Source organism: Lytechinus variegatus, chromosome 3, assembly GCF_018143015.1.
Source record: "Lytechinus variegatus isolate NC3 chromosome 3, Lvar_3.0, whole genome shotgun sequence".
Lineage (NCBI taxonomy): Eukaryota > Metazoa > Echinodermata > Echinoidea > Temnopleuroida > Toxopneustidae > Lytechinus > Lytechinus variegatus.
In genome coordinates, this window is record NC_054742.1 from 27,046,169 (window position 1) to 27,061,173 (window position 15,005).

General features: G+C 34.3%; 1 protein-coding gene across 2 annotated transcripts in view; it reads right to left on the reverse strand.

The window, feature by feature from the left end:
• Positions 1–138: 138 nt before the first annotated feature.
• The window catches only part of LOC121410654 (neurexin-4-like), a 60,988-nt gene continuing 46,121 nt past the window's right edge, over positions 139–15,005 (reverse strand). For both annotated transcript variants that reach the window (XM_041602884.1, XM_041602883.1), the window contains 9 exons: positions 13,151–13,355; positions 12,546–12,736; positions 11,490–11,718; positions 10,899–11,132; positions 9,144–9,326; positions 8,797–8,924; positions 7,954–8,041; positions 6,956–7,234; positions 139–6,142 (listed from right to left, as the gene is read on the reverse strand). In XM_041602884.1, the coding sequence (XP_041458818.1) occupies positions 5,964–6,142; positions 6,956–7,234; positions 7,954–8,041; positions 8,797–8,924; positions 9,144–9,326; positions 10,899–11,132; positions 11,490–11,718; positions 12,546–12,736; positions 13,151–13,355 (1,716 nt within the window). In that variant the 3' untranslated portion in view covers positions 139–5,963. The remainder of the gene's footprint in view (positions 6,143–6,955; positions 7,235–7,953; positions 8,042–8,796; positions 8,925–9,143; positions 9,327–10,898; positions 11,133–11,489; positions 11,719–12,545; positions 12,737–13,150; positions 13,356–15,005) is intronic.

Here is a 15,005-nt window from a genome sequence, read left to right on the forward strand (position 1 = left end):
CATGTACCTGTAACTCTTCTCTTTCCCCCTCCCCCTCATATTTATCATTTTCATCTGGAACTGTGTATTGATTGTCAAAGCACATAAAGGAATCAATCAATCTGTAAGTAGTTGTGATATGATTATTATTTTTTTCCATCTATCCCTCATTTATTAGTTTGATCTGTACCCATTTGTTAAATTATAGGCACAGCAAAAACATATATCAATAGCATTAAGTTAATCACTGTTATACATTTGACAAATGAACAGAAATAATTTCCTCTTGAAATGTTGCATAACACAATATATCTTACAAATATTTTGTGCAATTCGTTGTTGACCTTGAATTAACATCTTCAACATCTGAAAAATGGGTAAATAAAAGTCCAGCCATATAAGTCCATTAATCAAATCCAAAATTTTCAGGTAAATTGAATAAGTTGTGATTCTTGATAGAATTCATGTCGTTTGGATAAAAGTTTAAAAGCAAATAAAACTCTTTAACATATTTTCATCAGTTGCTTTAGTAAGAAAGATTTGGAATTTAAGTAAACACTTGTAACATCATGCTGTCATGGAAGAAATCTATTTTGAACCTTAGAATTTCAGACTACATCAATAGTGGGTACCTTGTTCATTTTTATTGGCCTTTTTATATTAATCAAACAGATCACACAAAATCCAAGCCAATGTAAATCTCTCTTTCTACAATTGATGACCAGCACATCTTGAATACTTTGGAAATTTGGCAAAGAAGAAAAACAATGCATATGGCAGGAAGTCTGACATAATATCTTATCACTTTCAAGTGTAGAAATGTTTTTTTATTCTACAAAAATAGACAATAAGCCATGGTGGAGTCTATCTACAATACACGGTTTCACAGAGGTGTAAACTTCACAGGGCTATAATATGTGATGCAACACTAACAAAATTATATACATACAAACACAAATTCAATGCAAAATATACAAATAAATCAGTTTGTAAACATGTGTTTACATTCATGAGGCTAAAGAAAAGTGCCACATTCATTATAACAAAAATATCAAGAAGTCCATCTAAGAATACAATACATTTTGGTAATAATTAATCAATGTTATTGAAATATGTTGAAATTGCATGTTATATACTTCACCCTGTATTAAAATAGCCTTTGTTTAAAAATTGCAATATAAGCATCTTTATTATTGCAGAATTTTTCATCTTACGAAATAAGGAGTAGACTTTTTCATCCCGTTTATATTGTTATATCAGCCCTTTAAAGCAAAAATGTATGATAATTCACAATTGAAATTTCTAGACCGAGATGAAAGAATTGTGTTTAAATGAAGAAAAAAAAGTCAACATATCAAAATGCATGCTTCTGATTTTTGTAAGTTCAAGTTGTCTTTTGGAAGATTCATTACAACACTTCCTGCAATGGCAGATTGTTTTCACCCAAAATGAGCACGCAGTGCAATGATCTAACACTGTTATTTTGTGATTGATAACAAACATTTGTTTTAAACGACTCTGGTGTATTTGTAGATATTCTGAATTTATTATAAATTACACCACAACCCATCCACTTATATTTAGAATGGACTTTTCCAAAGTTCTGTTGGTGGGCCAACTCATTCCACCGTCACTCCTAATTTGCAATCACTCTGGTTTAATGTGAGCAACCTTAGTAGCTCTTTACTTTGCATGGTAAAAGGGCACCTTCATTTAACAAAGAACATACCACTAATGATGAACCAATTCAGAAGAAAATGGGGAACATAGGATAAGTGCAAGTAACTTGAGTGACAAACAAAATCTAGCAAGGCTAGCAGCACGTATTATGTATTGTACAATTGTTTTAATGAATTAAATACCGACCATGTACAATCTCAATTTGATATTGTAAAGCTGTTCATGAAATAAATAGCACTTTTGGGGAAAATAAGTAGCGGATTTTATAACATTCAAACGACTGAGAACCAAACGGGGAGTATCAAGTGAATCTCACATTATATTTCTGTAGTTATACATAAATTCGCTTTACAAAACTATTTTTGGTACTATTTGATCATAATGAATTTCTAAACTGACAAAATAATTCACAAATATCCCGACTGACTACAAATAAAATACAATGATTTTTTTTAATTTTGCAAAATCATTATAAACTTGGAACCTTCTGAAATACATAAATTGGGACCTTCTGATAAATACTTGCACAGATGTTATGAAAAACAGCCCATAAATAAATAAACTAGCATTAAGGCATAGAAATTGTTCTTTTGAAAGCGCAAACCAATTGTTCATAAAATGGCAAAACATATTTCAGTCTCTAGTTTCATTTCGAAAGAAATATTAGCATGACATAATGTGAATAGCACTTGGAAATATCCATTACATAGTTTAATACCCCTCAAAAAACCTAATGACAGCATTGACCAAATGATTGTTGAAAACAAATAATTTGAACATTAAAGAAATATAGCTCGGTAGAGAATGAAAACCGAATATAAAGATTTGCAGAATATCTATTCCTTATTAAAAAATGAAGATGAAACATCATTTTAAAACCCCATATATTTTCTGACATACTTATACCATGGTCACATTTGTTCTACGGCGGCCGTACGGTGAGTTGAAAACAGCCGTTTTAACATTTTTTTTGTTCAACTACATAAAGGTGGTTTGAATCAAAATTAATAAAACGGCTGTTTCTGACTCGCCGTAGAGCAAATGTGACCAAGGTATAAGATTTACATCTGGAAAAGAGATATATCTAAGAAGTAAACAAATGAGAGCATGCTGAAATACTTGTTAATGTGTAAGTATTGAAAGAAGAGTATTCAAGTAAACCATATATATAAAAATTTTGAAATTTATCTGAATTTCTATCAAGGTGTTGGCTAGTTCTATTACATGTAAAGATCTGCTTTATATATATGTTGCTATAAAGAAAACAACACAGTACACAATTCACTTTACTCTACTGAATACCTTATTAAATTTGGTAATGATTGCAGAATATGATGAAAAATATCCATCATAATCCCAGAATTTCGATATAATGTTCAAAGTTTCCAACATAATCATGATTTTTAATTGAATGCAGATTATAGGGAAATCACTATGAGCCATTCAACAAGTGCTTTTGACTGCATTTCTACAAGACAAAACTAATGTAATGATGCTTTATAGAGTGAAGCACAGCATTTGTGCTAAAATGGCTCACCAGCCGAGTGCTCATGATCATGGTAGGGATTTCCAAAATAAGCTCAAGGTCCCTTGACCCTGGGTATGCTTTTACACCTGCCTGATCACAAAAATACACATTAATTTTAAGAATCAAGTTATATCTCAAAACACCTGATAATCTATCTCATGCATTCACATCTCCCTAAATCAGATCAATTTCTAATATTCAAGGGTAATCAACAAGACTCTTGCATTCCTTTTCAAAAGACGTGCATTCTTCTTGCCTCATACCAAAAGTTTTTGTAATTTGCTTTCACACTGCAAATCTGCACTTGATCTTCAAGGAATCCCAAAGAAAGTTCTTATATTTTGCACAAATTTTCTTTCTTGGATTTTAGAATGACTTTGCTTTCACACTGGTACAATAGCAAGTATAGTTTGCGATCAGGTGGGTGCAGGATGTCCAATGTAACAAATTAACAGATCATTGCTATAATTATTCATCAGTGATATCATCATGTGCAATGATAATATCCCTGTTATTTGCAGTTGTTGACATTACATAATCAATTGCCAAATAAATTAATACAATAAACATCTATAGCAAACTTGAAAGCATTATTGTAGTATGCATAACATTAACAAGTAACTATTTTTTTTCAATCCTAACTTTTTCAGAGTAGGTGAACAAATTTCAGCCAAAATACTTGCTTACTTCAGCTATATAAAGAGGTAAAATACTATCACAGCTCAACAATATCAATATCTTGCATTCAGCTTCTTAAAATTCATTTCAAATACAGTCACAAATACAAAATGCATATTTTAATCTAAAATAACTTGAACCAGATATACAAATAGTTTACATAGCATTAATAACTATTTCATCAATACTCTTTCACTGTAAAAAATGTATTAATATTTGCAAAAAACTGCTATGTACACTAAATCTTCATGAATTATGTACAGTCATCCTCATTCTGAATAAATATAATTTGCACCATATCACTGAGGCAAAGATTGAATACAATATATAGAAACAGAAGGTGGGGGGGGGGGGGGGGGCTGATATGAATTTCTCAGGCAGTATGTACTAGAAAACTGATGATTAGACTTGATCAATAGCTAAGCTTATTAGCTACAGTTAAAATAACTGTATCTCAGTACTCTTTGATGGAGTTGATAGTAACCGATAAATATAACATCTTCTGCACAAATTTAATAGGAAAATGATACTTGCATGAGAACTAGGGAAAGTAAATTATTCAAGAATAGGCATTGTTACTGTCAATGGCATTCTGTGTAGGATCTATAACATTTCAACAACTAAAAACATTATCATACTACCATTACAGTGATAAAACTGTCATTTTACTTGACATAAAACAAAGTGCAAAATACTTAGTAGAAATAATGCACTGAATATACAGAGTGAAGTCCAACTAAGCATCAAATGCAAATATGTACATCTCATATATATCACTGTCACACCTCTTTACAAATAGTATGAAATCAATCTAACATTTTAAGATCACTTAGTCATTCAATCCTTTAGATTGCTTGCACATGTGCACATGGCCTTTTTCTGCCTTACATGTAGATAAGCGAGCAGTGATGAGGGGTCATGAGTAGAGTATTATGACCAGTCATGTATTTTAGATGAGGATGGTTTGTGAAATAACAAAATCCATATCACTATCCTATAAAACAAATAATGCACACCATTTTGCCTGGGCATTATAATAATTACCCACACTTTTTTTTACCATTGAAACAGTCCAAATCCCTTCAGCTATGCCTCTGCCATGTAAGAACTTTTCCAAAGGTAATTTGTGCATGCAATTTTTACTAATGCCCTCCATGTGTGTATTATTTGTACAATGTTGGCTTTTTATCGTATACAAAATGTTATTTTATCAATATACTTTTTAGCTATGAGGAATATGAAAACTGACAAACATTCTAAAGTTTTCTTTTACTACAGAAAAAAAATAAATCAACAGAACATCATCAGAAACATTTTGAGTTGAATCTTTATTCTGATCTTATTTATCTTTAAAACTTATCATCATTAGGTAAAAGACAACCTCACCCCATCACCTATGTCTTCATATAATGTTTGAGTGAACACTTACAGATACACATGTGACCAGTATCATGATGCTCTAACTGATATCTACTGCTGTTTAGGGTTTCAAATGCCATGCAAGCCTTTGCACATTGTAAACATGTACATCTATTTCCAATATAACAATTACTTTTCAAATCTACATGGCATGATTAGGAATACCTGAGAATACTAATCCATAGCAATCATGATAACTTGACATCACTCTGATATTGTTCACCTGATCGTCTTTAGAAAGAATAGTTTATTGATAATCAACATAGGCATCTTTTTATCGTAAAAGGGTGCCATGTCATTTGCTCCTACAAGTACTGCTGTCTAAATTTCTCTGAAGACATGGGATTCATATGCAAGGGGAAGACTGCCCCTTCTACAAGGAACAAACAAATCAAAAAGAGAGGAGAAGAGAGATTGGAATAGAGGGATTTGTTCGTCTCAGACAGTTGATACTTTAAGGGAAGCTACTAGTAGGATTAGGGTAATGACAGAGTTTAGGTTTGCAATGGGATGCCGATGACTAATCACAGGAGCAAATGGCACTGACCCTCTTGAAAGAGCAAAAAGTAAACTGTATTGCTTCTAAAACGGAGAATGAAAATAATCATTCCTCCAATTATGCAAACACCGGAACCAAATTGAACCTAAAAACACGAGGTCTGATTGACAAGTGATGAGACTACATATAGTATTCTTTACTTCTCTTTGAGCCTTGTAACGCCACAGCATCATCAGCATTGCGGGCATTCTTAGCTCCTTTATCTTCATTGGTTGAATACATTCCTTTATGACGTGACGTGTAACGACCGATGAGGAAGAGAAGAAGACACAACGCAAGAAGAAGAAGGATCACCACAACTAGTTATAAAAGCAAGAAAATAAAATCAACAATTAGAGTAAAGTCATTTTTGTATCTTCAAAGGAATGCCAATTATGCTCTTTACGAAAATGGTAAAATGAAATGAAAAAAATCAGAACAATAAAACTGATCATACTGTAAGAAAATCCCAATATTTGTAATATTGTGCAATAAAAGCTAAAGATTAAATGCCAAGGTGTAAAAAACACTTTTGTCTGAAAATGGCCTCCTGGAACCAAATTTTTAATAATGCAAATTCATTTTTTTTAGTGTGATTCTTCTTCCACACTCACTATTGTTCTATAAGTGCTTGATTATATTTTTCAACCTTTCAAATCTTGCACACTAATAACAAATAAGTAATTAATAAATATAATCAAAATACATTCTAAATACTCCCATAACAATCATCTTGCACACAATTTATTCATTAACTTATTCTAGCCTCAAATTCACACATATAATCAGATCTAATACTTCAAACTATTATCTTTTTCAATGAAAGAAGACCTCCAAATAAAATGAGTTTTCTACTCATAAAGTGACTAAATAAATTTTTCATAAAAATTGGAGGGGGTCAGAAGAGTGCATCCCAGGTATAATCTGACTAATGCAGTGATGCATTGTATACCACCCACAAATAGACATCTAAGTGTGACTCTTAGTCATGGTGAACTCTTTGTGGAATAACCCCAACAGTTTTTTTTTAAAGGCCTCTGAAAATTATCAAAGATGTAGCAATATATCCCACACAACTCTCTCCCTCCCTTTCACCCCTTCCTGCTATTCTCTCGACATCACCGTATTCTTACTTGCAATGGCGGCTTTATCTCCAGGTGCTAGATCTGAGCTGACAGGAGCTCCTGAAGGTACAAACTGAGTGACCTTGGGTGGTTCTGTTGGTGGATACTCCTCAGTAGGTAAGAACATGGGTATCTCTTCCTCTATACCGCATCTTGACTGGCTAATTAACCCTGACCCTATCACTCCCTGAGGTCGGGGGTTACTGAAGTACAGCTTGAGTGGATTGATGCCATTGAATTGAACTCGGGATATACAAGTACAACCAATGAAGCTATTCCCACTGGTACCTGAGGGATGAGAGATAGACATATGAATATGAAAGAATACATATATGTCAATGAAAAATTCCAAACACTTCAAACACTGGTATTTCAAGTTAACCCCCAAAAGACTGCTATATTAATGTCTGTTCAGTTCCCATATCGATTTTGCTTGTTTATCTCATGATCACAATGACGTTTGACAGGCAAAATGCCTGTGATGTAATCTTCAAAATCTGAACTTTATTTTTTCAAGAACCACAATCATTTTCTTAATTGCGTTAATTGTGCAAATTCATACATGAAATCTTTTCTTCTTTTTCTGCTCTAAATCATGAAAGGGCTATATTTGTCAATATTCTTTGTGTTTCATAAGTGTCAAACAAATTTACTTGAAAAAAATTGTGGTACCAAATCAATCTGTTATACATCCTATCTTCTTGTTCTTTCTTAATTTTTGTTTCCTCATGATATTTAATCCTTGCATTATTATGACCAAAGAAGCCAAAAACAATTTATCCAGTTAAAATCAAATTTTTTTATGCAGTGCATTATCAGTTGGATCAGTTCATCAAGGCATTCAAAATTTGGTCTCAAAAAATGCGGGAGACTAAAATAGAAATAAAAAGTAATGAAACGTCATGCTGAGAGAATAAAATGTTTCAAATACATGTTTCTCAAATACACCTGTCAAAGCCAATACCAATATCATATTATCAGGACTGGAAGATGATAGGTGTACATACCCCAGTGTCCAATGAATATATCTGCTGGAGTAAACGATGTCGCTGTGAAGGCCTGGCCTTCCGTGGTCTGAGGAACATAATCATCAACCTAGGAATCAGAAAAAAAATTCAATTGCAAATGAATGATAAATGGTGCCAATCTGATAAAAGTAAAGAAATAAGTACAGTATGTTAAGATACTTGTGTGCTTCATACCACACCAGAATTGATTAATCATTAATTAAAAGAATAGGAATTGAAATTTGCTACCCTTGAAAAATAATAATCCATCCTTAATGCACCCATGTACTTCCTTTAATACATACTAAGCATACATATATTTAATGTGTTTTTTAAAGATTTTTTAGATTGCTTTTGACAAGAAAGTACAACTGTGCAACAAACTTCTATCCAAGATACGATGCACTTACATCTCACACATACTCCATTATATCAAATAAGCATATTATGCCTCTAACAGAGCTGCCAACCTGAACAAGAACATTTCAGTATTTTTAAAGCTGAAAATCAGTATTTTGGTGAGGAAATCAGTATTTTCAAAGAAATAACATAGGACAACACATAAAACTGAAACTTGAGAAATCAGTATTTTGCATGAAACCATCAGTATTCTTCTAATTTTTCAGTACTAAATACTGAAAATCCATACTACTTGGCAGCTCTGCTCTAATGATTGAAACTATTAATGAGAGTGGTCGGTCACACAAAACTCTATAAAGAGATTGATTTGCCAAACTACTAAGCATGTGATTCACTTTTAACTGACCATACCAGCAAGATTCTTAGCATGAAACATGAACCTATGGCATGCATCTTAAAAATACATAGACTCGCTTTTGTTACCTGAAAACGTATTGCTTTCATGTTCCTGGTGATTTCAACAAAGTGGTTTTTATCGTCAGCAAAATCTTTCATCTCTCTTAGGGTCTCCTCATTTCCACTGTCAAGCCTCACTCTCAACACAGCATGCCCTGTAAGAGAACCAATGGCAAACATGTCAATTTTTAAAAATACAGTACCAAAATTTACAACATTATCCTTCCAAAACAATGATAAAATTGTGCTAAGATTGCCATGAAAAAGTTAAAATTAATTTCTGTGCAGGAATATCATATTATAATGGCATTTCAGTAAACTTCCAGTGATAATTCATGTCACAGAGAGCGAGATGTCTCATACATCATAGTTACCTGAGTCATCAAGCCCTAGATCAATATAGCTTCCATCATTAGTGTTCTCTACCCTGAAGATCTGCGCACTTTGTTGTTCGGTCTTGAAGGCCAGACTGATGGTATCCATCTCTTCTGCATATTTCAGTTCATCTGGTAATGAGTAGGAAATACTGGCTCCATTTGTCACCTCGGCACCAACCTCTGAACAAAGGGAGAGAAGACAAAATTAAACGATGATACAGTATCAATTTTTACTTTTTCCTTCTCTTACCAAGCCATCTTCCCATCAGGCCTTGTATTTGCTAAACTGTAATATTCATATGATCTCAGCCCTTTAAAACAGAAAATATACTATTGATAATTACACAAAAAATTGTTAAAGACTGTACTACTATGCCAGAGCATAAAAATCTGCCATCGATGGTAAATAGTTCTGTATTTGTTAGGGGCAGTGATTTTCCGCGATCGCGGAAAACGGACGGAATTTGCGGAAAGGGCCTTTTGAAACGGAAAGTGGCATTTCAAACGGAAAATCACGGAAAATGTATTTTCCCTCAAAATACACAAAATAGCAACACAAATTACTCCAAAATCACAACAAAATGGGAATATTTAATGGCCACAAAACCCCAGAAAACACGATCTCACTTCGCTACAATCATGACAATTCACACATCGTGACTGCACTCGATATTGGCACACTCGATTGTACCCCCGCGCCCATACCCGGCGCGGCCGGCCGGGTTGAGCTTCACTGCACTGTACACATATCATATCATTCCAACTACACGGTCGTGTGTTGCTGCCCTCTACATTTGAAGATGTAATAGCACGATATCGTGGTCTTAAAATCCAAGATGGCGGATCTGCAAATGCCGTTGACTGATGATAACGATGTCAAAAAACCCCCAAAAACCCCCAAAATTATCGATGAAACATCATTTCACCGTGAAATAATGACAATAATGTGAAAGGTGAGGATGTATGCATGCTAAATCTCTTTGTAAAAATTTTATATACACCCGCATAGATGCGATTAGGATGGATTCTATTGTGTTGTTTGTACAGTAGCAGATACAATTTTGACCAGTGCGAGTGTACGTGTAATTTTGCTATTCAATGTGGAAACGGAAATGCCACTTTTCCGTGTGTACAAAGTCTATGGGGGAAACGGAATTTCCGTTTTCTGACATGCTGAAACGGAATTTGAGATTTTCTGAAACGGAAAAGGCGATTTTTTGAAACGGAAAATCACTGTCCCTAAATTGTGTACGTTACAAGTCCCTGTTCTGAAAACATGTCTATCTGTATTTCTATCAAATTAAATCTCAAGTCTAGCAGACAATCTCCAATCTTTGGTTTATGTCTGTCTTTCTTTAATTCTCTTGGCATTCATATGGCTCTCTTCCTATTGAAAGTTTGTTATCTGAGAATTTTCTTTTGATTTTTGTCTATGCACAATATATGATAATAAAAATTCACTCACATGTATCCTTTTCATTATTGATCATTGGCACTCTTGGATAAAATTTTAAAGCTCATTGTTGTGGTTTGCCTGACATGCAATTCTAGCCCAAACATGCACTATGTATATTACACCTTTCATACTCAAGACAGACAGGCAACAATTCATTCTATTTCATTGTTTTCTGTATTCTCTTCATTCTTTTCTTTTCTTTTTCTTTTTGGTTGACAGTTGGTTATCCCTACATTTTTTATGATATATCAATAAAATTTCAGGCTTGAAATAAAATATTTTTTGTTCAAACTTACCCACAGAACAGTAGGTACCGCCAAAAGCTGTATCGTCACATTGACACTCTACAGTGTCGTATTTCTCCATACATGTACCTCCATTCAGGCATGGTTCTGTTGAACATTGACCAACACAGCCTTCATGAACATCTTTAGCAGTCTCGGCCATGGTTGCCATGTCAACCAGGTGGCCGTTTATCCTCATCTTACGCATACAACCTACGTAGCCATCTGATTGGACCGTTGAAGAACCTGTGTTTGAAGAGAGAGTTTGAACCAATAATCCATCATTTCAAATCAAGTTTTGAATTACTACAGTAAAGTCAGTAATGCATGTATAATATCCTGAATCAATATAAAGAGCAAAATGAAATCTGCAACATATATTTACAAAAAAATAAAACTTAACCAAGAATTATGTATTAGTCTACTTTCCTGATGTTTTCATGGAAGTTATTTTCAATAAATTCATACTTCCTCTGGGACAGAAATATGAAAATGTTGAATTTGAGAATAAGGGGTCTGGTTGTAAGTGTTAAGTCATGGGGGATAAGCACTAAAACAATCAGAGAGGGGGGGGGGGGGAGGTTTAGAGATGAGATTATGTACCTATATAGACTGGGCCAGTGAGCTCCAGTATAAGCTCTGGGCGTTCTAAGATCATCTTCTCCACTGGTTCTCTGTCTACCCTAAGCCACACCTCCTTGCGATCAAAGTTTGCTTCAATAGAATGCCAATCATCATCATTGAGTGGGTCGGGTACTGTCACACTGATTGTCATCATGTCTGCACCATAATCAAATTGGAGCTGCACAGTGCGTGCATTTATCAACTTGACCTGAAATGACAAACAGAAATTCAGAAATTGGTCAATGAAAAAAATGTATAGTGAGAGTTTAATAGGTATAACATTGGCCCAATAAGACAGTGACTAGGATTTCACAGCAAAGTTGATGGATTGGTACTCTAATGTGAAATGTCAATTTTCAATATCAAGATTTTATGCTATCATTTATCTCGTTATGACATGATTTCATTACAGTACAAACAATAGTCCCTGGCAACGTATCAATCCTGATTACCGAGTCAGTCAGAGAAAACTTACAACTATGTTGATAGTCTAGTTCCATACTTGCCTACTTACAAGCATTCATAATTGTAATTGCAGTAACATAACAAAAGTACAAAACACAAAGAAAATATGTTGGGTATACCAATGACCATCTAAGCAAGCAACTTGACCATCAATGAAAACCAATGGCTTTCATTGTCAAGATTCCATGACTCTGGCAATGATCACTCTTTTATGTATGTATGTCAAACAAAAAAACCTAGCCCCAAACATTAACTGTCAGACATACCTCTTTACTAAAACTCACAAATAAAGCATGTGGAGATGGGAAATACATATTGGTTAGGAATGGAATTTCACTACCCTTTCAAAATGACCACGGTAAGTGGGATTGGGGTAATCAAGGTAATTGGTGGGTTTATAGCATGGTGGATGTCTTGTCTGTAATGCATCAAAAAAACAGAGGCAATATATCATGAGCCCAATTTGTCCATCCATCCATTGAAGTTTCAATGTAATAATATTTCAATAAAATATTGTGCAGCCCTAGTGTACTATAGTTGAGTGGCTTCCCCAAGGTATGTATGACTCACCTCAATTAGCCCTTCTTTCTCTGCATCAGCTGCAACAAAGACTGCAGCAGTGGCTGGATCATTGGGATCTGATGGATCTACTGTTGTCTTGAAGTCAAAGGCAATGTCTAAGGCACCCTGTGGGGTGGTCATCATGTGGGCAGCTAGATGAGCCTCTCGTTTGACAAAGCTTACAACATTGGTGAGACTCACTGTAGGATAAGAAAAATTGTGTTAGTAATCAGGAAATTAACAATCTGAAGGATAATTTCCTAATGAATTCATTTCAGGAAAATCACATAATAAGTCCTAAACAACAAATTTCAATGTGGTTTATAGCCATCAACCTCTTCAAAGCTCACATACACATAGTTAACAGTTTCTAAAGTCACTCTTGAAATTTAATTATGCTGTGATATCATGGCAATTCCTTGATATGCATTATTTATCAAAGGACAAATTTTGTTTAAAAAAAAATTGAAAGATTTATTTATTTCATTTTTACTGATTTATTTTTATTTTATTTATTTATTTTTTTTTGGGGGGGAGGGTAGATAAATGTTTAAAGACAGGAATACCCTTCATCGTGAGAACCAGGGTCAATTCTAGAGATTGAGCAGACTCACCATCTCCTCGACATCTAAGCTTTCCAAGCTTGTATGAAGCAGATGATCCTGAATCACCAGTATCACCAAACCTTAGCTGTGTTACAGGTAGATACTTCTTCTCAGTAAGTTTGCCCTCATCAACACCGTTGTTTGTAGATGCAGCATCGCAGTTACAGTATTTGGAATTATCAGGTGCACATACCATGCCAATACCACATGCACACTGAGATGAGAAATGTGAATAACAAAAAAGAGGTGGATTTAATTGTCCAGTTTTGGCAATGCCTCAAAAATGCTTTGGAGGTTTTTTTTTTTTTTTTCTTTGTCACAAGGAAGTCACAGGCAAGCTAAGATTCTGCAATCGCCTTTTCTGTATGTTGCCAGGTGGGTAATTTTAGCGATTATCTTACACATAACTAAACATTAAACAGGGATATTAACCTCTTGTAATATACAAGCAATAATTTCTATTAGCAATTTAGTCCCTTCAATCATTATCATAAGAGATGATTTTGGATATATGGAAACAGATGAAGTGGCATGTGAAACTGGAATTATCTCAAAACATATCAGAGAAGACAGATCTCTGTCCACTATACAGTGGAATGTTATGATTTGGCATATTTACAATGCTTATCCATGATTGGTCTAAACAGCTTGCTTAAATTTCTAGATGGGTTATCCTTATTCAGTCTTATGGACCATGTTTCATTTTCTCTTCCTTGCTTATTGGACTGATTGCTAGGAAGTCTACAGACCACTTGCACGTATGTTCATCACCCATAGGTTATGTATCAACCCAGTGGAGTTCGCCATTAAAGGCCTTTGCACAGTTTCAACGTTGGTGTCGTGATACTTTTTAATAAAGAAAATGTGTGTCGTACCCATGACAACATGTATTGTTGCTGGAATTTCCAGGAATTTAAAATGGATATGGTGTGATCAAACTATGAAAATTTATAACCCATATGTCAATGGTCATATCAAGACTTTAGTTCAGAATATCGTGCACAAATAAAGGCAGATCAGCCTAATTTCATATCATTGTCTAATACGTAATAGATCGGGTGTGGGGGTGGGGGTAAAAAATTTCAACATTCTATTCTACCAAGTTCTCAATTTTTTTTATTCTTTCTTTCTATAGTATGTCATTTTGTTGTTATTTCTTTGTATATTTCTGTTGAGTTTGACAACTCTCCGTTTTTTTTTAATGTGTAAGCTAGATGAATAGTCAGTGGATCTTGGGGCATATGGCAATTGAAATCACGTATGTCAAGTGGCGTTATCATCTGATCGGGGGGGGGGGGGAGGGGGGGGGGTGAGAGCAATATAAAAGTATCGAGCTGCAATTAAAAAAAAATGTCCCCCCCCTCCATAAAGAGCTGTTAGTAGACGGGGATATATAAATCGTGTGTGAAGGGGGTGGCGGTCAAAGCAATATATTGAGTTAAAAATTCAACAAAAATATTTAAGGGTACCACCAAAGAGCGAGCTTTTTTTCCAAGTATTTGTCCTAAAATTTAAATATTCTGGGCAATGTTTGTGATCCTCAATGTGTATCCACCAACTAAATAATTACCGCCAGCGCGAAGCGCGAACAGACAATTTATCTTATCAAAAAGGGATTAAAATATTTGATATTCCGATCTGTAAAAGGGACAATTTAGGCTCTGTATTTCAAGCACTTTGTGGGAAAATTGTTATAGGTGGATATGGATCACAGTTTGAAATAAGCTGATATGTTTCAATATATTCCTTTGAGCTTTGACATATAGCACCCGGACATCCTTAGAACATTATGTCATCAAATGAAAATGATGACTATGTTCATATTTCTCTTCCAAAGCGCGAAATAGAACTTGTCAATATTCCA